At 54.3% G+C, this 26,376-nt stretch overlaps 1 protein-coding gene and 1 long non-coding RNA gene across 3 annotated transcripts in view; one reads left to right on the forward strand and one right to left on the reverse strand.

The window, feature by feature from the left end:
* The window catches only part of ARHGEF17 (Rho guanine nucleotide exchange factor 17), a 61,007-nt gene that overhangs the window by 19,606 nt on the left and 15,025 nt on the right, over positions 1 to 26,376 (reverse strand). Inside the window, exon 2 of the mRNA XM_006064677.4 lies at positions 2,174 to 2,251. Coding sequence (XP_006064739.2) covers positions 2,174 to 2,251 — 78 coding nt within the window. The remainder of the gene's footprint in view (positions 1 to 2,173; positions 2,252 to 26,376) is intronic.
* LOC123465006 lies at positions 14,203 to 15,511 on the forward strand. Of its 2 annotated transcripts, none has more exons than XR_006640090.1 (3): positions 14,203 to 14,326; positions 14,639 to 14,681; positions 15,282 to 15,511. It is a non-coding gene; the product is annotated as an uncharacterized LOC123465006 (long non-coding RNA). The 2 variants fall into 2 exon arrangements; XR_006640091.1 differs by having other exon boundaries at positions 15,287 to 15,511.

The following is a 26,376-nucleotide window of genomic DNA, read 5'->3' on the forward strand; positions in this document are numbered from 1 at the left end:
CATTCCTGCCTGGCAGCCAGGGACACCTCGTAAAAATGGAATTCCGGTGTGGCCCTCCTGTGACTTCCTTGGGCTCACAGTAAAGGTCAGCTCCTTGCCCAGCAGCCACACTGGCCACCTCCCTATTCCTAGTTGTTCTAGGCTTCCTCCAGCCGCCCAGCCCTGTTCCTGCCGTGTCCTCAACCTAAAACAAGTCCCTCCAAGCTCTACCCTTGCTTAAATCCTACCTACCCGTCAGGTCTCAGCTAAACACCCCATACCCTGACCCCAACACTAGGGCAGACCCCCATTCCGTGTTCTCACCACTCTATGCATCTTAAAAAATACACACACACACACACACATATAAATGATGTATTTTTGTGGTGCAATATATATATATATATATAGCATAAAATTTGCCATTTTAATCATTTTTAAGTGACTGGTTCAGTATACCCACATTAAAGTACATTCATGTTATGGACCATCACCACCATTCATCTCTGGAACTTTTTTTCATCTTCCCTGGCTGAAACTCTGCACCCACTAAATACCAACTCCCCATGTCCCCCTTCCCAGCCACCGGCAGCCCCATTCTACTTTCTGTCTTTATGAATTTGCTTGGCCATTCCAGGTACCCCATATAAGTGGAATCATTCAGTATTTGTCCTTTTGTGACCTGCTTAGTTCACTAGCATAATGTCCAAGAACTTGTTGTAGCATGTGTCAGAATTTCCTTTTTGGCTGAACAATATCCTGTTTTAAGAATACTCTCCGTGCACTTTTACATCACCATGTGTCCTCACGCATAGCCTGTCTGGTTATTGCCAGTCTCTGCCACAGACTGTGAGCTCTGGGAGACAGGACCTCATCACTCACATTCACTGCTGAACCCTCCGCAGAACACTGCCTGCTTCATGGTGGGTTTGTGGAGTGAATGAGTGAATCCTTGGGATGTTTCCCCAGCCTCCCCCTTCCACCCTTCGCTCTTGCTCTGCCTAGGTGGTTTGAGAAAACCTGTCCCCAGTTATGACCACCAGGTCCCACTTTAGCTCAGACCCACACTCTCTATCCTGGGCTCCAGACCCTGGGCTTTCCAGACCCCCATGTCTGAACCTCAACTTGCCATCTCACCCCTGCTTTTTCACAGAGGCCTCCTTTAGTGCCTTAGTCACCTAGGCCAGAGCCCAGGCACCATGACTTGGGCTTCCCCATCTTGCCCAATGCCCAACCAGTTACCATGTCTGGCCTGATTGGTCCACTTCCTAAATATCTGTCCCCAACTCCCCTCTCTGCAGTCTCCCCCCGGGTGGTGGCCTCTTCTCCCTTGCCTGGCCTCAGTGGCCCTGGCCTCCTCTTCTGCACCCTCCTCCCAGCAGTCAGATAGATTTTATAAAGTGTGAGTCAGACTACACACTGCCCCTGCTCAAAGCCTTTCAGTAGTTCTTAGGACCCTTGGTAGAGTCCAAATTCTCCTCCTGCTACTGAAGGTCCCTCCCACATGAGCTCTGCTGGCTCCCTCAGCATCACCACAGGACTGACCCCTGTGCTCTGTGCTGGCCACATGGACTCCTGAAAGGGCCAGGTCTCTCCTTACTCCACCTTGCACGAGCTGTTCCTGCTACTGAGAAGACAGGGCAGAAGGAAACCAGCAAGTCCTCCAGGGAAAATTCCTTGACCCTTTACCTCCCAAGTGCCCCCCACCCCAACCTGATGCCTTAAGAGCCCATATACTCAACTATGTCCCTAGCAGGACTGTCAATTCCTGCAGCATAGGCTTGTCTCTTATTTGTCCTGGTGTTTCCTGCACCTGGAACAGGGCCTGACACATAGCGCATGCTAACATTTAATTCCATTCAACCAACATTTTTCCAGTCAGTGAATGAAGTGAAGGTGGGGTGGGGGCGGGGTGGGACCAGAGGGGGTTCACAGACCTAAGCTCAGACCCAGCACTGCCAGGAGAGGTAGGAGGTCAGCAGGAGGAGGGAGCGTCTGCCACTGGTGCCCCAGTCTGGCCTCCTTATGGCCCCTCTGCATTCACTCCTGCCCTGGAGGGAGCGTCCTCTGCGGACGGGTGGTGTGCCCCACGGTCATTCCTCTCTAACCTCGGACCCTGGTGTTCCCACATGTCCAACAGCTACCCAGACTCAGAACAGCTGCGTTCAGGGACCCAGGCCACCCCAGGTCTCACCTGCATCAGAGTGCGCAGTGACTCCACATACGACTGCTCTGTGTCCAGCAGGGTCATGGTCACGTGTTTCCGCATATCCTGGGGGGACAGAAGGCAGAGGGTGAGCAGTGCCTTGTTCCTTTCACACGCGCCACCTGCAGTCACAGGGGCCCAGCCCTCTCCTAGGTCTTCAAGGTCTGTCCTCCCCAAAGCACCTTGGACCTCCACTCTCCAGGTCTGTGCTCGCGTGCTCCCCCTGCAGACAATACCTCTCCCTGCAACTCCCAGCCTGCCTCCCCAGACCGCGCTCCTCAACTCTCATCCCTCTGCTCCCCTCTCCAGGGCTATTGGCAGCTCTGGAGATCTCCTGTTTACTTCTTGGCTCCCCATTGGACTCCTGAAAAGGACTCAAGAAAGTCAATAGCTTCTCACATTTGCGAAGGGCAATGCCTCCAGGCTACCCCTACTCCAGCTGCCAACTCCAAAAACCCCACCTCTGGGCTGAGTACTGTGGGGTCAGTCCCTACCCAGGGCTTCACATCATCCCAGAAAGTCAAAACTGTCACCTCCTGCTACAATAAAGAAAAGGTGGCCCAGAGAGGTAAGGGCAGTGCTAAATGTCACACAGCAAGGCAGGGGCAGGGCTCAGCCCCTCTCAGACAAGGCTGGGTCCTGGTTCACTCAGTGAAAGAGGTTAACTGAGCCTTACTCCACGCCAGGCACTATTCTAAATGTCGTGCACTATTTTCTCCTTCTGACCATCCTGTGAGGTATGTGTGATTATTCTTCCCATTTTAAGGAGATCCAGGCAGCGATATCTCCATTCCGAGGCTCTGATGATCTGCATTATGGAGACTCGCACCCATACCCTCAGGGGAAGGTGCACATCCCTGACAGGGCAGTCCCTGTTCTCTGGCAAGGTTCTTCTGGAAGTCAGTTTAGGGATGCCCTCTCTGTTTTCCATCCTGGGACTCAGCTCCCCTTGCCACCAGTTCCTATGCCTCTGGCCCATTCCTCCTCTAGGAAGCCTTCCCAGATGGCACAGCTCTAAGAGCTTCTCTCCCCAGGCAAGGACTCCACTCGAGGTCTCCTCCTCCAAGCTCCTGGAGTGGTCCTAAGCCAAGTCCCAACTCCGCTGGGCCCCAGATCTCTAGGGCTTATTCTCCCCTCACCACTCTCCTTCCCAGTCAGTCCTCAGCTTGGCCTCAGCAGGAGCTTGGGCTCCAGCCATGAAGGCCTGCCAGTCAGCGTGGATGCTCTTCGTGTGTGACGATGCCATGGTGGGTGTCTGTGTCTGTGGCCTCCCTCTAGTCCCCACCCCGGGAGCCTCTCAGGGTTGGGACTCAGCCGGTGGAGCAGGGCTGATCACTACTGTGCACCAGTCTGTGTCTGCTGAGTGGCCTAAGCACTGGGCTTGCCCAGTCGGCCTGATTCAGCCACTGCTCACCCCTCTGCTCGTAGACACCGCAGGTCCCCCCCTCCCTCTGACTCAGGGACTTAGAGGTCAGGCCTGTCCCCAAGTCTGTACTACCACAAGGCATACTTTAAAAAGCAGGCCTCTATGCTAGGAACTCGGGGTGGGGGTGTGAATGACACCCCCTAGGGGGAGGGGAAGAGGCTGGCTTGCCCCCTCCTCAGCGCTGTGCTCTGATGGGTAAGAAGGCACTGGATTCTGTCTCAGAGCCCCCAGCTACAGCCAGACCACCTATGCTAGCGCTTCTGAGGCCTTAAAAAACCAGGGCAGCTTCCAGTAGGAGGCAGCACCACCTAGGCCCCTCGAGGATGAAAGCTTGGGAGGGAGGGCATCAAGGGCCAGAAGGGCCTCCCAAGGAAAGGCCCAGATGCCCAACCTCCTGCAGGGAAACACCTCAGTGTGTCACAGATGTGGCCTCACTTCAGCCTCACACTCACAGCTCTATGACAGGACATATCATCGCCAATACAGAGGTGAGGAAGTCAAGTCAGAGAAGTGGCCTGACTTGTCGGAGGTCACACAGCCAGTGACTGGCAGAGTGGGTAAGCGAGTCTCTTCAGTCACCTCATGCTGAGTCTTAGGGCCCAAGAACTCGGAGTTCTCACTCAGACTGCCCAGCCAGCCATAAGCCACAGGGTCCCCAGCCTGGCCCTTCCCAGCTGTGTGACCGTGGGTGGTCACCTAACCACCTGGACTTCTACATTTTCCTCTATGAAATGGAACAAATAACACCTCCCTCCCAGTGCTGGGAAAGTGAGGACCTGAGGAGCAGGGCAGCTCTCTGCCCACACTGGGTCTTTAAGGACCATCCTCACTGTGTCTCGGCAAGGCTGCTTATCTACATCCATCTCCCTGCTGGACAGGCAGCTCCGACTGTAGGATCAGGCCAGACTCGGCCCTGGGTGGCACAGCCCCCTCCTCCAGCACTTCCCCAGGCCCAGCAGTGAGGGTCATGGGCAGGGAGGCCTCCTGAGGGAGGCAGGGCGGGCGCTGGGCCTGATGGCCCAGAGCTGGGGTTAGTAACTCATGCAGCGAGGCTGACGCTGCAACAGCCGCCTTTCCAGCCTCCTCCCTGCTCAAAAGCACAGCAGGCCATCACTCAGCTGTCAGGTAGAGGTACGGAAAACAAGGCCAGCTCCCTGTCACTGCATTGAGCGCCCCTTCCACACGTGCCCAGACACGGGTGTGAGTATCAGTGGGGGCCAGGGGAAGCAGGGGACGGGCGGTGCAGCTGTCAACCAGATCAGCAGGCACACCTGTTCTGGGCGGGACAACCCTGTAGGCCCAGCCTCCCCCAGAGCCTCTCACCCCTCAGCAGCCCCAACCCCAGACCTTCACTACACGGAGCACTGAAGGGGGAGGGGACGTGGGGCCCAAGGGATACAGCAGGAGGACGGGGCGTGGGGGCTCTCCTACCAGTATAACTGGGACATCATGACCCAAAGCCTGAGACTCCTACATATGCGGCATGAAGACAGAGACATGTGTACAGAGAGAGCCGTAAGGCCAGACACCCCGCAAAGAGAAAGAATGCATCCAGGTCCTTAGAGAAACACATAATGCAGCACAGGGAGGAGGACAAAACCACAGCCCCCACTGGAGCCCAGGAGAGCGAACAATCAGAGTCCAGGCCCAGAGAGGCACACAAAGCACAGAGACTGCGGGTGGAAGCCTCCCCCTCCCCCGCAGGGCAGCGCACACTGAGCCAGGAATGGGGACACCATCCCTGCCACCCCAGCATGACACCTCCCAGGCCCAGTGACTCCAGGGAGAGGATGGCAAGGAGGGGAGCAAAACTGACCGCCCTTAGCCCCCAGCACATACGTTCATCCTGAGACAGAGGCTGGCAAAAGCCTGTGGACCCAGGGTACCCTGGTGACAGCCTCAGCCTCCAGGCTGACCTGTATCGGCGCTCAGTACAGGACTGCCAAGCACTGCTGGGTCTCAGGGTGCAGGCCTGCTACCCAGCTGAGCTTGCCAGCCCTTCTGCCATCCCCAGTTTGCATTCTGGTGGCACCAAACCTCAGCATCTTGCTAGCCACATCACCCCTGCCAGGACTTCTCACACACCCTCCATCTCCCTGCCACCATCACTGATCACTGAGTCCCCAGCCCCACAGCCAGGCAGCTGCTTGGCCCCAGCATCTCTGCCTGTGCCTCCCCCAGTCCGGGGCGCCAGACTCCTAAGCCTTGGCCCAGGTCCCTCAATGCCCCTCCCCCTCCCCGTACCTGGGCCTCCCCGGGCTCCTCAGGGTCAGCGCTGTTGCTCCCCACGGCGGGCTCCCCGGAGGCGGCGGCTGGGCCCAGATCGCGCATGTCTTCCAGCGCGATGGTGAACTGGGCCAGGGTCTTCACCATCTGTAGCATGCGGCCGGCCAGCCGCCGCCGCCGCCGCCGCCGCCGGGGCGGGGGCGCCGGGAGTCGACGGGCCCCCTCCCTCCCACCGAAGCTCCCTCCGCGGGGCTCAGCGGGGCCGCGGCGGCGGTCGCACGGTATCAGTTCCAGCGGCGATCTGATGGCGGCGGCCGGGCCCGCGGCGCCGCTGTAGCCTCCTCCGCTGGGCGAGTGCGCCCTGCGAGCCCAGCGCGGCGCCGCCGGCAGCGCGGAGGGGAGGAGGGAGTCCCCCGCCCCCGGGCCACCCCGCCTCCTCCACTCGAGCCCCTCTCTCCCAACCCGCCAAGGGCGCCCCGCCTCGCCCCCGCAGCTTTGCCACACGGCGGCCTCCGGTCGCAGATCTATCTCTCTCTGTGGACACAAGTCCGCGCACGCCCGTGGACAAAGGCGAGTACACTTTTTTCCCACACCTGTACGCACGGAGGCACACGCAGGGGCATGCAAATGCCCACATAGAACCAGCCCACATACATGGATGCCTGCCCTCGGTCCTCGACTAGTATACACGCGTGGGTCAGAGCCAAGGACACACACAACATAATCCCATACAGACCTGAACCCTGACACACGTGAAACCGACCCAGTGCTGCAGGCAGCCACACGTGCTTCTGTGTTCATGCAACTATAACCAGGCACAAATAGGCACACAAATTTAGGGATGTGCACACATACACATCCCTGCAAACTGCTCCTGTCCTCCATCCAGGGACACAGCACTTGGACCGTGGAGGGGACTACCAGGGAACCGCATACCCTGAGTCACTCCAACACCTGCTCCACCCAGTAGATCTGTGTCCTGTGCTTGAGACAGTCCAAGAGGCTTTGAGTCCTATTCCTCTCTACCCCATCCCACTACCCCCACGGGTAGGGGGCTCAGGCATTTATAGGCACAGCCCCCACCACCACCAGACTGTCCTCCAGGAAGCCTCCTGGTGGGATCCTCAGAAACTGTTCCCTAAATCCCAGGTGGTGCCCAAACCTATTTCAGACTGATTTAATCATGAGGGGTACACGTGAGCTTGGTTTTGTACCAGTTTCTACCTCACCATGGGGCTCTGATGTGCCCTGCAGCTGCCTGGGGAACTCATAATTCCCTAGTATACTGAAGGCTCCCACGCTCACCACACTCCTAACGTATTCCCTCCCCAAACCTGCTTCCCTCTGGGTTTCCTGCACAGTGGAGAACTCCTGACCCCATCAACCAAGCCAGTCCCAGTCCCCACAGCTCCCCCATGCTTGAGAGCCCCTTCCCCTGCCACTTCCGTCTTAACTGCGAGAAACAAACCAGGCTCTCTCCTACCCCAGGGCCCTGGCCCATGTCTCTTTTCTCGCCTACAAGTGCTTTTCTTTTTTAAAACTTATTTATTTGGCTGCACCAGGTCTTGGTTGCGGCATGAAAACTCTTCGTTGCAGCATGGGGGAGGTCTAGTTCACTGACTAGGGATCAAACCCAGGTCCCCTGCATGGGGAGCATGGAGTCTTAGCCACTGGACTACCAGGGAAGTCTCTACAAGTGCTTTTTCTTTTCCTTTAAGACTAGTCATAGTGCAAATGTCACCTCAGGGAAGCGGTCTCTGAACCTCTGATTAGGTCAGGTGCAACTGCTCTATGCTTTCAAGAGCCTCAGTTTTTCTTAAGCCTCAGGTATCACAGATTAAAATTATACATTTGAGCTAGACTGATGCTCCTCTCTTCCCAAGAGACTGTAAGTTCCTTGAGGGCAGGGCACACGACCCTTTCATAAGCCATAGCCCTCTGCACATAGATGCTGGCTAATGAAACAACAACTCCAGCAATTCTTCCTTCTCCCTTCTCCCCACACACCAAGCAGTCCCCACCCAGAGGCAAAGAGCCCACGAAGGTCCCAGCTCATGAAACTTTCCTGGCATCCCCATGGCACAGAATCAACCCTTCCTGCTGGCCCTTGCAGCCTCCTATCCTGCTCTGCCCCACTGCCTCCCCATCCCCCTGTTTGGCCCTCAACTAAGGTGAGTCCACACCCCACACCCCTGGCCAGTAGCAGCATCTTCTAGCAGCATCTTCAGAGTCCCCAGATATCCAACACTAAAATTTTAACTCCCAACAATGTAAATGTAGCCAACAATGAAAACAGGCATAGGGAATTCCAAGAAAGTAGCAAGAGAAGACCGGGGTGACCTGAGCCTGGCAGGGGTCCCAGAGCAGTGAGCACTAACTACCCAGAGGTGGGGGTGCTCCCAGAGGCTGCACCAGGTGGCCGAGCCTGACACCTGATGGGTGCTCGCTAAGTCTGCCCTGCATAGTGAGAGAACCACTGATGAACCCATCTGTCTCTCCTGGGTCTCATGAGAGCCCCACCCTAAGCAACTCTTGAGCCAGTCTGCTGAGTGAAAGAACGAACGCAGGCAAGAGTGGGTGCTCTGCATGAACTCCCATCCTGGTCCCTCTCTAGCAGTGGTTCTCAAAGTGCGTCCCTGTGCAACTCCTGGAGAAGGCACTGGCACCCCACTCCAGTACTCCTGCCTGGAAAATCCCATGGACGGAGGAGCCTGGTAGGCTCCAGTCCATGGGGTAGCTAAGAGTCGGGCACGACTGAGCGACTTCACTTTCACTTTTCACTTTCATGCATTGGAGAAGGAAATGGCAACCCACTCCAGTGTTCTTGCCTGGAGAATCCCAGGGACAGAGGAGCCTGGTGGGCTGCCGTCTATGGGGTTGCACAGAGTCGGACACGACTGAAGCGACTTAGCAGCAGCAGCAGCAGCAGTGCAACTCCTGAGGCCCTGTGAGAAATGCGCGTTCTCAGCCTCCCTGACACCACCCAAGGAGGCAGAAGCAGGGGTGCTCCAGGAGAGCCCAAGCCTTCTTCTGCATCTGGTTTGGGACCAGTGAGACTCCCCACTTGTCACCTTCTGAGTGAGATGGACTGTGGACTTCCCTAGGGGCAGGGCCTGCTCCTCTTCCTCCTCCTCTTGGGCTCATAACATTGCAGGGAAGGTTGGGAACAGCCAGACCAGTTAACTGAGTGATGGTTTGAGCAAGGAGGATGGACACCAGTCCAAATAGCCAGGTCCCAAAGGTAATCCCACATGAGTAAAAGGGCCAGTGGTCCGAAGGCCTCACCCCAGGCCCATTGCTTGATCACTGTAGCTACTTAACTCCACATTTGGCTTTCTCTCTGAACACCTCCTCCCCTATTTGACCCTCTCCAGCTATATGACCTGGGCCTTATTTCCTCTAAGTGGCTGCGAGGCAGTGTAGAGCTGGGGCTTGTTAGTGAGTTGCACTCATTCCCTCCAGCAGGACCAGGCCCTGCAGAGATATATCCATTCTGGCTGGCACCCAGGAGCTCCCAGACAACACACAGGGCTCAGCAGAGGGAATCACTCATGCCTCAAGAAATGGGGGTGAGGGGTATTCAGGGAGGGCTTCCTGGAGGAGCCAGGCAGGTCCCAAGGTCAAGAGATCCAGAGGCAAGTGGGTGCCCAGAAGGCAGAGTTCACCAGAGGCCCCCGCCCTGGAGAGTGGGGTGAGGCCTGGTGCTGACGGCACTGTGTGCTGTGGCTGCTTCATTAAAGACGGCTAATTAGATCCAAGCCCATTGCCGTGGCAACACAGGGGCTAGTGGGGGTGGGGAGATGAGGGACGCTGAGAGAAAGAACAGGAGTGCAGAGCTGCTGCATCAGGGTGTCCAGGCATCTCCCCGATAACAGCACAGGTATCAGAGCTCCTCAGAGTCCAGTCAGCTGGGGTGGAGGCTGAAGACACCCCTGGGCAGCTTGGATTCTGTTGGAGCTCCTCTGAGCTCCCATTTCAGGCACAGATTTCTTTTCCTTTTGGGTATCTGCAGTTGTTTCAAGTGAATCTGGCTCAGAATAGTTTTTAATTGTTCAGGTAGTTGGACTAGGCCCATCTAGCCCCCCTCTTCATGCCCTAAACCCCACCACACCCCATACACCACCCTCTCCAGTGGTAGGAAAGGGCTCTGATCCACGAGGGCACCGCCTCACTCCAGGAGGCCAGCTGGGCACCCCTGCCAGCCCTGGGCGACACCAATCCTCCCGACCCTGACCTAGTCTGTGACTGCTTCCCCAGCTCTGAGGGAAGTCTCACAACTCGCCAGCCTGCCTCTGGACACACTCCCACCCCGAGCCCCACCAAAATCACCTGCCGGACCTCTAGCCCACTTAGGGCCATGTGAGCTGGGCCAACTGGGGGACCAGTGATGAAAAAGGACATATGGATGGACAAATGGATGGCTAATGAGTAATGGCTGAAAAAATAACAGGATGGATTGATGATGGATGAATAAATAAATGGGTGGAAGAACAGAAGGATGAATCAATAAATGAGCACAAATGGACACATAGACACATGATCCAATAGATGAGAAGTTAACTGAGTTTTTATTTTATTCATTTGTTGACAGTTTAACAAATATTTATTGAGTACCTTCCAGGTACCAAGCATAGTGCTGGGTGAAGACCCAGAGGTAAGAAAAAAGTCTGTGCCCTGTTGGGCACCACAGTCTGTGTGGGAAGATAGGAACTTGAAAACAAAAATGACAAGTACAATGCAGGTTCAGGGGTGGTGGGTCCCATCAGGCTCTCGCAGGCCAGGAGGGGTCTCCAGCCTTTCACATGAGCACAGATACATAAGTATTTACCAGCAGAATGTCTGGGCCCCAGAGCTGCTCAAATCAGAACACTGGGAACTCCAAAATCTTAGAATCTTAACCACCACTCTTAACCATCACTAATGCTATTTAAACACTTTTCAGGTGCCAAGCACCCCACCCCTGCTTTCCAAGCCCTGGCTCTTTTGATCCCCACGGCAGTCCTACACAAAGGGTTTCGATACTGTTATCCCTGCAGTTTACAAACAGGGGACCTGAGACTCAGGGAAGTCACCTACACAGTAAGCAGTGGAGCTCGGGTGGCTGCTTTCAGGGCCCGTGCTCTTAAACCACCACCTCCCCTGGGAAGAGCCCCCTCCACTTCCCCTGGGGCTCACCTGCCTCCCTGGTGCCCTAGTTGCCTGAATTGCCTTTCTGCAGCCTCATCTGTACTGAGACAATGACACATTCTCCTGACCCAGGTCGGAATTGATAGAAAACAAAATGCTGTCCATCCACAGGCAATGCTGGGATCACGGAGGCGCCTCTTCCCTGGGAACTGAGCCCTGGCTAATGGCCCAGATGGGCTGTCTGCGTTCCTGACCCCACCAGTGTCCACGGGCATGGAGTTAGTACTGGATGTTCCCAACCTAATGGGCTATCCATTTCGCTGATGGCTGCTGCCCTTCTCAGGTCCTCAGGTTCATCAATGAAAGTTCCAAAAGAGGGATTTCTGGGCATAGCAATTAGGACTGCAAACTGTGGAGCCAGACAGTTTGGGCTCAAATCCTGGTTCGACCAGGTGATATGACCTTGAGCAAGACTCTTTCCCCTCTTGGGGCCTCGGTCTCTCCATCTGTTCCTGTTTGAGACCCCTTCCCTCTTCCTCCCATCATCCATCCCTTCCCACGTCACAGCCTGTCCCTTACAGACCCTCCCTTCTGGGAGGAGGGGCCTCTCAAGGCTCCACCGAGTTCCCAGGCCTCAGGCAGCTGCAAGGGCAGTCTCCAAGCCACAGGACTCCCTCGGGACTGGCTGCTCTGGATGGGCCCCAGAATTCTGGGGAATGTGCTTTGAGAACAGGAAGGGGAGAGATCAAGGGCCTAAGGAGCCTCAGGTCCTTCCTGCCACAGGGTCACTGCCCCACTCAGGTCAGACAGTGCGCACTTGGAGGTGGGATTATGAGAGACAATACGTGTTTCAGCTGCAGGCTCATGCACGTGTCTGTGCGTCCCTGTCAGCGGTCTTCTGTGGCCACGCGACTGCACAGCACCTCTGTGCGTGGGGATCCCTGTGGTTCTTGGCAGAGGTGGAAAGTGAAGGGGCTACATCAGTAAAAACCAAAAACAGCTATAGCTGAGCATTCACCATGTGCCAAGGAGAGGTACTTTACATCACTGTCTCATTTTATCCTCATAAGCAGTCCAGGGGAGTGTGGCAGCTTGCATTTTTCAGATAGCTATCACAGTATCTTCCATGACACATGGTCTTCTTATAGTATGGTACTGACACTCTTCCTACAGAGTGATGAGGTTTATGTTCCCTACCCTTGAAACTGGGTGGACCTTTGTGACTGCCCCAACCAATAGAGTCCAGCAGAAGGGATACTATGTGACATCCAAAGCGAGGTGGTCCAGTGAGTAAGACGTTGCCTTCCAATGCAGGGAATGCCAGTTCAATCCCTGGTCAGGGAACTAAGACCCCACATATGCCTCATAGCCAAAAAACCAAAACATAAAACAGAAATACTGAAACAAATTCAATAAAGACTTTTAAAAAATGCTCATTAAAAAAGAATCTTAAAAAAAGGCAAAAACAAAGCTAGGCCATACCCATGCCATGCTCTTCTACCTTGCTCTCGAGTCAAGCCCATTCTTACAGCCCAGCACCACGTTGTAAGGAAGCCCAGGTCACATGCAGAGGCCATGTGCAGGCTACCCCAGCTGACAGCCCGATGAGGTCCTACTCAAATACCAGCAGAAACTGCCAGATTTGTGAATGAGCATGACTTCAAGGTGAGTCCAGCCCAGCTACTACTTGACTGTGATTGCCCAAAAGATTCCGAGTAAGAGCCACCTAGCTGAGAAAGCAGGCCCAGAGAAGTGAAGAAGCCATAGTTATGGAGTCAGTAAGTGGCGGAGCTGGGATAAGATCCCAGAGTCCTTAATGTCCTGATGGGAGGCCATGAAGTAAGAGGATGATTTCTGCACAGACCCAGATTTTACTGTTGGTCCAGAGGGGTCCATCTGGGACCCCAACCTCTGTAGCACTAGAAAATCTACCCACCCTTCCAGAAACCACCTCTGATGGCTGAAAGGATTGAGGGGGCAGCTCTCACTCTCTATGCTGGGACTCAGGCCCAGCTTCTGGCGGCTCAACCACGCTGCCCACCTTTCAGCCCAGAAGGGACACCCCACCCACTGTACTCCTGACCCCTCATCTCAGGGAATGACATGCACTCCGTATACCGTTGGTGGGGACTTTTACTTCCAAGTCATGTCCAGTAAGGCACTGTTTCTTATGTATTATTTCATGTAATCCTCACACCAATTCTGAGTTACATATCACTATTACTGCCATTTTACGGGCTTCTCTGGTGGCTCAGAGGTAAAGAACTTGCCATCTTACGGGTGAGGAAACAAAGGTGAGGAGAAGTGAAGCAACTTGTCTGAGGTTATGAAGTTGGATGTGGCAAAACTGGCTGGGATTTAGCAAAGCTAGGGTCTGATGCCACATAATCAGCATGTCAGAGGAGTTGTGTGACTTCACCAGGGTCACAGAAAACATAAATGAGCAGGCCTGCTGCTGCTGCTAAGTCACGTCAGTCGTGTCCGACTGTGTGACCCCATAGATGGCAGCCCACCCGGCTCTGCCATTCCTGGGATTCTCCAGGCAAGAACACTGGAGTGGGTTGCCATTTCCTTCTCCAATGCATGAAAATGAAAAGTTGAAAGTGAAGTCGCTCAGTCGTGTCTGAGTCTTCGCGACCCCATGGACTGTAGCCCATCAGGGTCCTCCGTCCATGGGATTTTCCAGGCAAAAGTACTGGAGTGGGGTGCCATTGCCTTCTCCGGGACCAGGCCTAGAGTACCTTAAATTAGATGGTTATGGGCTGTGTTCTCTATTCTGTCCCCTGGATAATGTCCATAGAAGCAGAGACCAGACCTCTCTATGTTTACAGCTGTGTCCCTGACATACAACAGGTGCACCATGCATATCTGTTGATTGACTTGCTCTGACTTGTCAAGTTGCTCCTCCTTCTGGGATTCAGCTTCTTCCTCTGTAAACAAATGGGGAAGGAGGGAAGGTACAGGTGGACTCTAAACTCACCAGGCTCCCTGAGGGAGGAGGATAAGTGAGGTCATGCCCGGAGATGGTGGGTGGACAGTTTGACCTTTCTCCCTGATTTCAGTACCAGGATCCAGTCTTCTTGCTTGACTGAGGAAGTTGGAGCTCCAGGAACTGCACTTCCTCCAAACACCCATGGGTGGCAGCAGAGGCCCACATGGCATGGGGCTGCGGTGCATGTGGTTTGAATTTAACTTCAGCCTTGTTTCATGTGGGTTTTTTCCCTTTCTTCTTCCACGGCTCTCCCACAACCACACCCCCACGCCTTAATTTGAAGAAGATACAGCTGGATCCTCCAGCCTGGGAAGGAAGGGTTTCTTAACACCATGGATAATGGCCGGAAGCAGGAGGTGGAGGTTAGGAGGTAGGAGAATAGACAGACCCCAACAGATGTGAAAAACATCTCCTGAAGAGCTAGTACACTCTGAATTAACTCATCTCCAGGGCCCAAGAGGTTGTGACTGTCACCACCACTTTACAGGCAGAGAAACAAAAACCCAGATTTTCTGGGTCCCATATCTGAGTGGTGATGCGTGTGCATGTGCGTGTGCTTATGCGGGGTGTGTGTGTGTGTGCTGGGAGGGTGGATGGGCAGTAGGCAGGAATACCATTGGGAGTCTGATGAAGTCTTAAGTGCGTGTGCAGGCTCAGTCATGTCCGACTTCTTGACCCCCAGGGACTGCTGCCCGCCAAGCTCTGCTGTCCATGGGATTTTCCAGGTAAGAATACCAGAGTGGCTTGCCATTTTCCTACTCCAGGGGATGTTCCCGAACCAGGGCTCAAACCCGTTTCTTGTGTCTCCTCTATTGGCAGGTGGATTTTTTTACCACTGCACCACCTGGGAACCCCAAAGTCTTAAAGTTGTTGTTAAGTCCCTCAGTCATGTCCAACTCTTTGCGACCCCATGGACTGCAGCACACCAGGCTTCCCTGTCCTTCCCCACCTCCCGGAGCTTGCTAAAACTCATGTCCATTGAACTGCTAAATCTAGCAACCCTAGCTCCCTGGAAATGCACCCACCCACCCTGTGCACACTGCTGCTCACAGCAGTGCTCTGGCCCAGTCCTGGCTCAGAACTTGTGGATGAGGTCAGCTTACAGAGCCCTTCCCTACCAGCTCTAAAAATTATTCATTCAAAATGTTTAAACCTTGCTCAGCACAGAACACTGCACAGAGTATCGGGCCCATACGTGCTGGGCCCCCGCACCACCATCTTTCAGCTGTTGCAAATATCCCTTCCCCTCAGCCTTGGTTTTTTTCACTTCAAAAATGAGGGTGGGGCTTCCCTGGTGGCTCAGTGGTAAAGAATCCGCTCCCCAGTGCAGGAGACACGGGTTCCATTCCTAGTTGGGGAAATCTCACATGCCGTGGGACGACTAAGCCTGAGCAACTAACCCCAGCTCTAGAGCCTGCGCTCAGCAACAAGCGAAGTCACTGCAACGAGAAGCCTGCACACCGCAACTAGAGAGTAGCCCCCGCTCACCACAACTGGAAAAGACCTGTGTGCAGCAGAGATGACCCAGAGCAGCCATAAATAAATAAATCTTTTTTTAAAATGAGGGGGAACATCTATTGCAGAGTAAGTGCTCTGCAAAGGAGAGCTCGCTTCCCTCACCTCCACCCATTCTCCAGCATGCAGGCAGGCTGGGGTGAAGGATCGTGGGAACGGAAGTTAGCCAGTGCCTGTTTCCAGCCCATCCTGTTCCCTCCCTCCTTCCCTCGAACCCAGGCACAGTTGTGGGGGGAAGCCTCCATTTGTGTGTGTTGTCGGGGTGGGATGGGTGTCCTGCCTCTAGAGCGGAAGATGACTCACTAGGCTGTGGGCCAGGCACCCTGGGAAAGGCCAGGCCAGCCTCAGGCCAGAGCCTTGGGGAGCCAGGAGGCAGGGAGGAGGGGGGGCAGGGCTTGCCTGAGCCATAGACATCATCCTGGGGGCTCTCAAAGCTCCACAGCCAGAAGAGCTCATCTTCCCCACTTCCCACAGTGCCAGAAATTCTACTCAGACCAATGAAGGCCCAGGGAAACTTGAGGGTCTATTAGCTCCTGCTGCTGCTGCTGCTAAGTCGCTTCAGTTGTGTCCGACTCTGTGCAACCCATAGATGGCAGCCCACCAGGCTTCCCAGTCCCTGGGATTCTCCAGGCAAGAACACTGGAGTGGGTTGCCATTTCCTTCTCCAATGCATGAAAATGAAAAGTGGAAGTGAAGTCGCTCAGTCGTGTCCGACTCTTAGCAACCCCATGGACTGCAGCCTACCAGGCTCCTCCATCCATGGGATTTTCCAGGCAAGAGTACTGGAGTGGGTTGCCATTGCCTTCTCCCCTATCAGCTCCTATAAACCCACTAATCTGGCCTCTGTTCTAGACGTGGATGCTGACTGAAGAAGGCAGAGGTGCTCCCTTCCCTTCTGAGCTCACAAACCATGCCTAGAGCAGAGCCAGCCCATGATCAGTAAACTCCATGTGTGTGAATTAGTGGATGAATGAAGCAAGTATCAGTGTACTGAATGTGCACAGCACCTTTAGAATGTCCACATCCAATCTTCCCTTGAAGGAGGGAGCCAGGGAAGGGACTATTCCTTCCCATTTTACGTATGGGCACTGAGGCCCAGAGAGGAAAGTGTCTCCTGACCCCCAGGGTAGCAGGCAGTTGAGGCCGGAACCAGGCCCTTGGGGCTCCACTACCACAGCTTATCCAAAGGGACCCAACCAGCTGGGAGGCCTCATGGCCCCTACCTCTTATGCCCCTGCCCTATTCCAGGACCCAGAGGACACTCCCAAGAAAGGAGCAAGTTCTATCCGTTACTCTGGCTCTGGAGTGAGCCCTGAGCCCCGCTGACCCTGGCCTAACCCAGAGACCAGGGAAGTGCCACCGCCCCCCTACCCCAACCCCACCATCACACCAGACAAACCAAGGGTGGCTGAGATGCTCAGGGACAGTGACTATACCCTACGCAATGATCCCTCCAACCCTACCTCAAGGGGGCTGTCACCGGGCTGGGGCCATGCTGACAAAAGTGGTCTCTGCCTTGACTGACCAGAGGCAGCCATGGCTTCTAAGCCCTTTTGCACTGTGTCAGCAACTGGTGACCAGCCCTAATGCCCACCATGTGTTGTGTGTGTGGTGTGTGTCTGTGTGTCAAACATGTTTGTGGGGGGTGGTTGCAGTACACAACAAGATTTATAGCTGAAGGTCAGCCTGAGCCAAGTCTAGGTCCTGAGCCACTCTCCCAAGGCATCAGAGTTAGGACCATTACATCTAGGAAGCTGTCTTGACAGCCCAGATCTGTCAACTCCCCGCTCCTTCTCTGAGCTCCTTGGGCCTCTGGTGTTGCAGCCTTAAAATCTCAGCGTTTCTCTGGGCTTACTATTGTGATACTGACAATAAGAGACACCAACTCAGCACTTTAGTTTACAAAACGCTTGCAGGGCCTAATGTCATCAGATCCTCACAGCAACTCAGTGGGGAGATCGAGGCTCAGTGAGGACCCATAACTTGCTCAGGTTCTTGTGAGCAGGAGGTTGTGGGGCTGGGGTGCAAATGCCCCTCTTCCACTGAACTGCTGTGGGTCTTTGGGTAAATCGATTAACCTTACTGTGCCTGAAGACAGGAAGAGAGCAATGGCATACAAACAGGACTTGATCTCCCTTGAGAGGTTCATAATGTGCTACTTATGGGTATTTATTTTAGCCTCCAGATCAGCCTCCTGGGGGGGGGCTATTATTTCCTGCTTTACACAAAAGGATGGTGGGCACAGTGAAGTCCAGGGCCTGGCTCAAGGTCTCACAGCAGACAGGACTTGTGCATCTGGGCAGCCAAGGAGTTTGGATATCCACACCTATTCCACAGTGCAGGAGAGAGGGTCCCTCTGGCCCAATGGAGAAACTCAGATAGCAGGCCAGGCCCCCAGCACGAGGAGGACACTCACACTGCCTTCTTCACAAGGCGGGGACTGACCACAGAGCTCTTTCAAATGCCATGGAGAAATGTTCAGTATAATCTTAAATGAAAGAAGCAAGGATTTCCCTGGTGGTCCAGCGGTTAAGAATCTGTCTGCTAATGCAGAGGACACAGGTTTGATTCCGAGCTCAGGAAGATTCCACATGCCACAGGACAACTAAGTCCGTGCTCAAACGACTGACCCTGCGTGCTGCAACTACTGAAGTCTGCACATCCTCCAGGCTATGGTCCACAACAAAAGCAGCCACAGCAATGAGAAGCCCAAGCACCGCAACTAGGGCGTAGCTCCCATTCACTGCAACCAGAAGTCCGTGCACATCAGTGAAGACCAGTGCAGCCAAAATAAATAAATAAAAATTTACAAAAGAGGCCAGAAACACGTAGCACACCATGTCAGCATCATGAACTATACATAGGAATATGCAAGGAGAAAAGCCTGCACTGATGGCTGCCCTGGGCACTCGGAGGCCCACAAGTGTGCCTCAGCTCCTTCCTCTATATAAGAGAGAATTTAAAGGACTTACTTGGCATAGGACCTGGAACAAAGAGCTCTCAATAAATGTTGGCTGTTATGAATAACCAGAGAAGCTTAGAAGGCAGGTCATCTCAGAGGTAATCTTGACCGCCCCTCTTCCAGGGCAGGCAGCCCTTGGCAGCCCTTTCTTGCGGCCCCAGAACCAAGCAGCTCCCTTACAAGGGTCCCCTGGCAGCTCCTTGTACTATGGGCAGGTCTGTGCAGGGGAAAGGCCAAGCTGGGCTGGGTCCCTCAGTCCCTGAGTGGCCTTAGTATTGGACAGTGGTGACCTTGGGAAGGATTGTCCATCTCCCATCCTAAATCCTCTGGTCTCAGACCTTGCTATGGGGTTATTTTCCAGGAGCAAGGTTGGGAGGGGCTTCCTGGGTGTCTCTCTTGTCCCCAGCCCAGGACACCACCTCTGTCCCTCCCACTGTCTCTGGGATAACTGAGAAACCTTTACTGCAACACTTTGTGCCTTTTCCATTTTCTCCTTTGGAAAACAAACGAGAGCCAGCTGGGTCTGACCTCCCCCCACCCCACCGCCAACCCCTCCACCTCCCAGGGGCGAGAGGCCCTCTCTGTCTCCTCCCTGGACTAGCAGAGAACCCCCAAGAGGAGGGGCCCTGTGAGCTGGGTGTTGCTATGGCAATGGAGCCCTGGAATTTGACCACTGGGGCCCAGGAGTGGGGGTGGGGAGTTGGTACAGGCCATGCTGGGGGCAGGGAGGAGGGTCCATAGGTCCAGGAAAGCCAAGAAGAGCAAAGGCAGGGCAGGGGTCAGGTCCTTCCATGGCCTCAGTTTCCCCATCTGTAAAGGGGAAGAGGCATGGACCTCAAGATCTCTCTTTCCGGCTCTAATCTAAACTGGAATCTGGGTGAGAGCTAGGGGTGGGGGGAGTAACCAGAGCAAGGTCAGTTGTCCCTTTGATGGATAGAGACTCTAGGGAACAGGGACCTACCCCAGTAACACAGTAAGTCCAGAGCAGAGCCAAGACTAGACCCTGGGTTGGGGTGGAGGGTGGTGTCTGTCCACTCTGACTTTCTTGTTTCTCTACTGGTGAGGACCAAGGATGCCTGTTTCATGTCTGGGGGTAGAGAACCTCTAAGAATGGCTATGACTGGCTCAGCCCACAGTCCTGAGACAACAATGTGCCTGCCCCCAGCTACCCCCTGCATTCCTGGATCTGGTGGGCTGGCAAAGGGCCTGCCCCCACCTCTGCTTGCAGTGCCGGGCTGTAGTGGGTATTTTTAAATGGATGCCTGCCCATCTCCACCTTCCCGCCTGCCCACTCCAGGAACACAGTGAATTCTACTGCCAGCTCCCCTCCAGTTCAGCCAAGCCTGAGTCGGGGCTGGACTGATGGCCATCCTCTATGCCCCTGCCTCCAGGCAGCCCTCTCTTGCTGGCTTCCTCCTTCCTTACACTCAACCCTGGGATCAGGGTGATCTCCAGGGCCCCTTCATCTATGATACTCTAGGCCCAGAGAGGGATGGGACTTGTCCAAAGTCACACAGCACAGATGAGGATTTGGGGATGCGATGCCGTCCGCCTGTGCCCCATCTCCACCTGTCCATCAAGTTATTCCATGCTTCTCCAAGCCTTCCTCACCTTTTGGCCACGGATCCCCAACAGACACAGCCCTGTTCCCCTCCCACTCCAAAAAGATGCTCCCATTCTGACCAAGTAACGCCTGAGTTGAAAATGCCAGCCATCTGGAAGAAAAATCGAGTTGGAACCATAACTCACACTACACAGGATGAATTCCAAGTGGATCAAAGATGTAAATGTAAAATAAAACAAGAAAACATAAAATATCAATACCAGAGGAAAACATGGGAAAATGGCTTTATAAGCCTGGACAAGGAAAGGCCTTTCTAACCATGACTCCCAACCCAGAAGCCATAAAATAGAAGCTTGATAAATTAGACCACACAAAAATTAAAATTTCTACATGGCAGAAATATACCATAAACAAAGTCGAAAGTGAAGTGACAAGTCAGGAAAAAATATTTGTAATCCATAACCTAGACAAAGGACTAACCTCCCAAATATTTTAAAAGTTCCAAGTAATTTAAAAAACAAAAGGCCAATAACCCAACACAAAAATGGGCAAAGGATGCAAACAGTTCACAGAAAAGAGAATCCAAATGTCTTAGACAAGTGGAAAGATGCTCAGCCTCACTCATTATAAGATAAATGTAAATTAAATATATTGAGATACCATGTCACCCACCAAAGTGGGGAAAACTCTCAAAGGTCTGACTCGGTGAGGCTGTGGGGAAGAGGTATCTTTTTCAGGTAGTAGACCCCTGTGGACAGCATCAAAATTAAAATCACATGTACGCTCTGTTCCAGCAATTCCACTCCCAAGAAACTGCGCTAAACATACACCAGGCCCCATACAAATGAACCTACAAACAAGTTCATTCACCGCAGCACTATCTGTAACAGCAAAAGACTGAAAATGACTGAAATATCCTTTATAATGTGGCTAAATACCGCTTGGTAATCTGTGCAGTGAGACACCAGGCGGCACAAGAGGGAATACGGAAGCTCTCAGGGCACTGATGAGGCAGCCTTCCAAGTGATATTCAGTGGAGAGAAGTGTGGACTGTGAGCTACTATCTGTGGGCAAAGTCAGTGCATTTGCTGGTATTTGCATATACAAGGATTCACAAGATCTAATAACTCAGTTCCCGGGATATGGCAGGGAGGCTATTGGTAGGGAGGAGATTTTTTTACCCATTTTGATTTTTATTAACCATGTGAATATATTATCTATTCAAATTTTCAAATATATACATTGAATTAAAAAAAAAAATCCTTCCCCTCACAGTCTGGCTCCTAAGCCTGCTCCAGCCTCACATCTCAGTTCTGAACAGCCTCTGCAGCCCTTATCCTCCTTCTCACCCATCAGAGGCCTCAGCCTCTTCCTAATGAACCATCCCTTCTGTACACTCCCTCCTGGGTGGGGACCCTCTGGGCTCCCAGCTGCTGTACATCTCGGTCCCAGCCCTGATCACCCCTGCGGTCACTGTCTCTGTGAGTGTCTGCACACAGCCCTGCGTTTCCGCCTATACACAGCACCAAGTCCAGAGCGGCTCCAGATGAATGAGGAAGGAATGAAAGAATGGTGCGCTGCCCTGGACCCTGGGTTTGGAACCTGTGTCTTTGCTTTCTCTCTCTGCTCTCCTAATTGGTCTCTCGGACAATTCCAGTCCCACCTGCGAGCTCCTCCAAGATGCTCTCCCTGCCCACCGTGTAGTCATACAGGGGCTTGACAAAGTCCTTTCTTCAGAGAACTGCTAAATTCCTCCTTCACAGGCCACCTCCCCACCCACACCCACTCCTTAGGTTGAGCAACCTCAGGGCTGGGCTTTGATTGAATCAGAGTTTGGAAACAAGTCCTCAGCCTGGATTAAGGTCCGGGGGTCTGGAACCCTCTGGGCAACTGTGAACAATCCTGCTCCTCTCTGGGCCACAGACACTCTCTGTAAAGTGAGGTTGGCACCAGGCAGCTTTACAGCAGGGTGAGGATTTCTGCCACTGAGAAACTGGCAGAGCCTCAAGCCCACAGAATCCCACCCCACCTCTGGTAGATCCTTAGCTCTGCTCCTAGGGCAGCTGCCTGGGGGCAAACTCTGAGCCTCTCTTGGGAAACTCAGTTTCTCCCTCCTCCCACAAAGATGACCCTCTAGGATATTCCTGGTGACTCCATCCACTCTCTCCACCCCTGGGAACCCTCCTCAGCCAGGCCAGGCTACTAACCTCCCTTTTCTTTCCAATCTACCTTATGACTTCCTACTGATCCTCAGTGGTCAGTGGTCCAGCCCCACCACCAGATACATTATCACATTTCTCACCAAAACCCTGTAACATGTACCATCACAATTATCCCCATTTTACAGATGCACAAACTGATCCACAGCTTGTTCATTGTCACAGAGCTAAGAGGAAGAGCAGGATTTGAGCCTTAGCCATCTGGCTCCAATCTGTTCTAACCATTACACCAACACAACTGGATGCAGGGTCAAGTTCGAGCACTCAGGCTGGCCCCCGACTTCCTGGGTGACCTGGTCCTCACCGACCCACCAGCATCAAATTCCCCACTGTATCACAGTGACTGCGTCATGCTCTGGCTGTCGTACTTCCTCCAACCCATCACACTCTTCTATGCCCTAGACTTCGGCATGTGCTAGTCTCTCTGCCAGGTGCAGCCTCCCCTATCTTTACGCTTGGCAATTTCCTACTCATTTCCTGTTTCTGGTGGCCAAAGAAGTGGGAGCGCAGGCTGTGTGTCAGGCCAGGTTAGGCCAGTGCCCAAGGAGGGCAAGCCTGGCTCCTGAGGCCTTGGAATTGCCAGGCTCAGAGCTCAGGCTTCCTCCTGCCAACACCTGTTCACACTTCCTTTTTACTCACTCTCAACTCTGGGGAAGTCTCCCTGACTCTAACCTAAATTACCTTACCCCAGAGGTACCAGTGGGATTCCTGGACCTCTAGAGGATCTGCCTCCACCAGACTCCAGGTGAGTGAGTGAGCCGGGCCAAACAGCATGCCAGCTCCCACCTCCTGCCAACGCAGCAGCAGTTGGCAATCGGGGTCTTTCCACCATTCCCACAGGTCATCCTCCTGGTCAAGTGGAGCCCTACCCAGCTCTGGAGGCTCCTGTGGGGGGAATCGCTTGCTCACAGGAGCCTCAGGGTGGGGTGCTCCATCAGCCTGGCTCCCCCTGGAGAGCTGGCTCTCAGTGGGGTTTGTCCCTGCCCAGGGAGCCTGGCTGGGCTAAACTTGGGTTTTTGTGTGTGTGTGGCGGGGGCGGGGGGGTGGGCGGCGGTGCTGAACTTCTGAGCCTGCAGAGAAACTGAAGGGAGAGGTTGTTCAGCTCTAAACCCTACACCAGAGCCTCACTGCCCCAAATAGAGATTTTCTGCCTGAGTCCCAGGGGGCTCCATGGAAGTACATCATGAGGAAGACGCGGTCAAAGGGCAGCCATGGCCCCCACCTTCGCTTAAATCAACAAGGCTTCAAGTTGACCTAGTTTATAGCTCTGTGTCAAGATTCCCCTAGAAGAAAAGGTTCTACTGTTTTTAAAAGCGTGGAAATTACTGCCCTGGGATCAAATCCAGACTTTTAATGCTGGCATTCCGGACTCCCCAGGACCCACCTGACTTCTTCAGAACCAGGGAGCTTTCATGGTACCCCAAATGCACCAGAGCTTTTCCATCACAGGCCTCTGCCTTCCTGGTTCTTTCTGCGAGAAAGCCCTTGGCCCCATTTCTGTCTGTCAGGGTCCTATTGGTTCTTCAAGGCTCTAGCCACTGCCCCACATCAGCCTCCCTTACCCTCCTTCTGAGTCTGAGTTCTCAGATGGGACTCCCTAGGGCAGGAACCCCTTCCCACATGCTCACCCTGAATATACAAGCACAAGACACAGTGAATGGAAATGGAACTGAATTTTAAAGGTTACCCCAGGCTTTCTTCAAGCACATTACCAGGCTGATCCCACAGTTAATTACCCAGGGCTAATTATAAAAGCCAGCAGCAGCTGTGCAGTCAGTTCAGTTACTTCACCAGTGACAATGAGCACCCAGTCCTCAGTCAAACTGCCGGACTTTCCCCCTGGGAGCGAGGTCCTGCTCCAGGCAGAAGGTAAGCTGAGGCCCTCTCCCCAAGCACCTGGTTCCAGTGTCCACTGTCCAACTTAGCCCCATGTTGGACACTCAGGGTTCCAGGGCAAAGAAGACCTGCTCTGTTCACATCTCCCCAGATGGGTAACACCAACTCATATCCCTTGTTAAGTTGACACCTGGCCACCTGTATCGACTCCCACTTCACTGTCATTAAACCTTGCTCCAGGCGAGGTAGGAGGGGTACTCAGGCTAGGTCCTCACTTTTGATGATCTGCCCAGATGTCTGTGGGGACAGAAGTCCGCTGGGGATTGTGCATGTGTGTGTGTGTGTGTGTGTGTGTGTGTGTGTGTGTGTCTACATGCTGTGACTTCAGGCTATGCTCACGCTGGGGTGGATGGGGGTCTACAGTCAACCCCCCACCTCACGGGAACTATTGGTTTTATGTCCCCCATCCAGCCCGCAGGCTCTGCCAGGGACACCCAGGCGGAGCTGAGACCAACACTGGGTGTTTCTTCCCCAGCACACACGGCCCAGGCCTGGCCACGCAGAAGGTGGCCTGATGACAGAGGGGAAGGGGCCACAGTGCTGCCTGAGGACCAAGAATTAAACTTGTGGGACAGGGCTCAGGGCTAGGGGCCCAGGGGGAGACAGGGCAGGAGGCTGGGGGTGGGGGAAGCAGTCTGGGCTGGCTGTGGGTCCGGGCCTCTCTGGGCTCTTTGTCCAAATATGGAAGGTTTTTTTGTCTCCATTTGAGTCACGCCGGCCATGGCCCAAGAGATCTGCTTTCCAGATACTGCAGGCGGGACTGCGCCAGCCCTGCCGGGCCTGCACTCCACCCCCACCCTCCTTCTCCTGCCTGTGGCTCAGCTCGGCACCCTTCCGACCTCCTGGGCCCAAGCTTTCTCCACCAGCCCGGAGTCCAGTACCCACCTCAGCGGCTCTCGAGCACCCCGAGAAGGTTCCTGGGCCCAGGACAGGAGGAAACATTCCCTCTGCCTGCACATCACCCACTCTCAGTCCCCAAGGACCTCTCCTATTCAACTGAGCCAGGCAACTAATACTTACTGAGCAACTACTATGTGCTAGTTCTGAGGCCTAGGACTGTGGCCTGTGCGTCCCAGGGGCTCCCCATGCCCAGAGGAAACCCACCCTTCTCCTCCCACATACCCACCTTGGCGACGGCACCACCCCCCAACCCTGGCAGTCCTGAAATCCAGGAGCCCAAGTAATATTCACAGATTCTGGAACCAGACTGTCTGGGCTTGGATCCCAACTCCTAACTTGTGCCTCAGGTCCCTCATCTGTGAAACAGGGAAACAGCCCCTCCCGAAAGACAGGTCGTGAGGATTAAATGAGGGAATATGTGGAAAGGGCTCAGACCAGTGCCAGGCACATGGGAAGAGCTTTCCAAGCTCTGCGGCCGTGACTAGTGACTTTCCACTCCCTCGCCTGCACCTTATTCAGGCAGGTGCTGTGGACTAGACCTCCTCAGACTTTCCATCACTTCCCTCCGGTTCTCTCTGCTTTAGACAAGGTTCTCTCCTGCATCTCCTGGAGGGAGGTCGGCCTCTATTCCTCACTCCCGAGCTCTGTGAGCCGAGCTTGGTACCTTACTCACTCTGGGCCTCAGTGTCTAGTTCCCACCCTCATCCCCAATCAGTTTGGGCTCGGGAAGCACCCTTTGCCCAACAGCCTGGTTGCTCAGGCCTGTGATCCCCAGGGCAGAGCCCACATAGGGCTGGAGACGGGTGGTGGAAAGAGCTCAGAGCAGCCTGGGCGCTCCCCGGGGGCAGCACCTGGCTCTCCCCCTCCTGCTTCCCCACTCCCTCTGTGTCATTTAATGTGTTCTGATGCCCCACCACAGGCCTGGATGGGAGGGCTTGCCACAGCTCGAGTCACCTGACCTGAACCAAGCACTGAGTTACAGGGTAAACTGGAGGCTCCACCCCATCTTCACTCATACTCTGAGTCCTGAGTAGGGGAGGGGTCCTGACTCTCAGGCGAGGACAGTAAAGGAACATCACCCTATACAGGGCCCTCTTCCTGAGGCCTGGTCCTGGCCGGGCACCTCCAGCTTTGCTGGAGGCAGGGAGATGCAGAGGAGACACGAGACAGAGGAGCAAGACCGCGGGAGGAGCGCAGGATGAACACCAAACAGAAAGCCAGTGCCCACAGCGAGGAAAGGCCTGGGGTGAGCAGAAGAAAGAGGTGGAGGCGGGAGGAGGCCCTCCCAGCCCAAGCCCAGGGTCCAGGTGAAGAGGCGGGGTAAGTGGAGGAGCAGCTCCGTGGCTCTGCCCTCCTCCTCCTCC

The sequence above is a fragment of the Bubalus bubalis genome, chromosome 16 (genome assembly GCF_019923935.1).
Source record: "Bubalus bubalis isolate 160015118507 breed Murrah chromosome 16, NDDB_SH_1, whole genome shotgun sequence".
Lineage (NCBI taxonomy): Eukaryota > Metazoa > Chordata > Mammalia > Artiodactyla > Bovidae > Bubalus > Bubalus bubalis.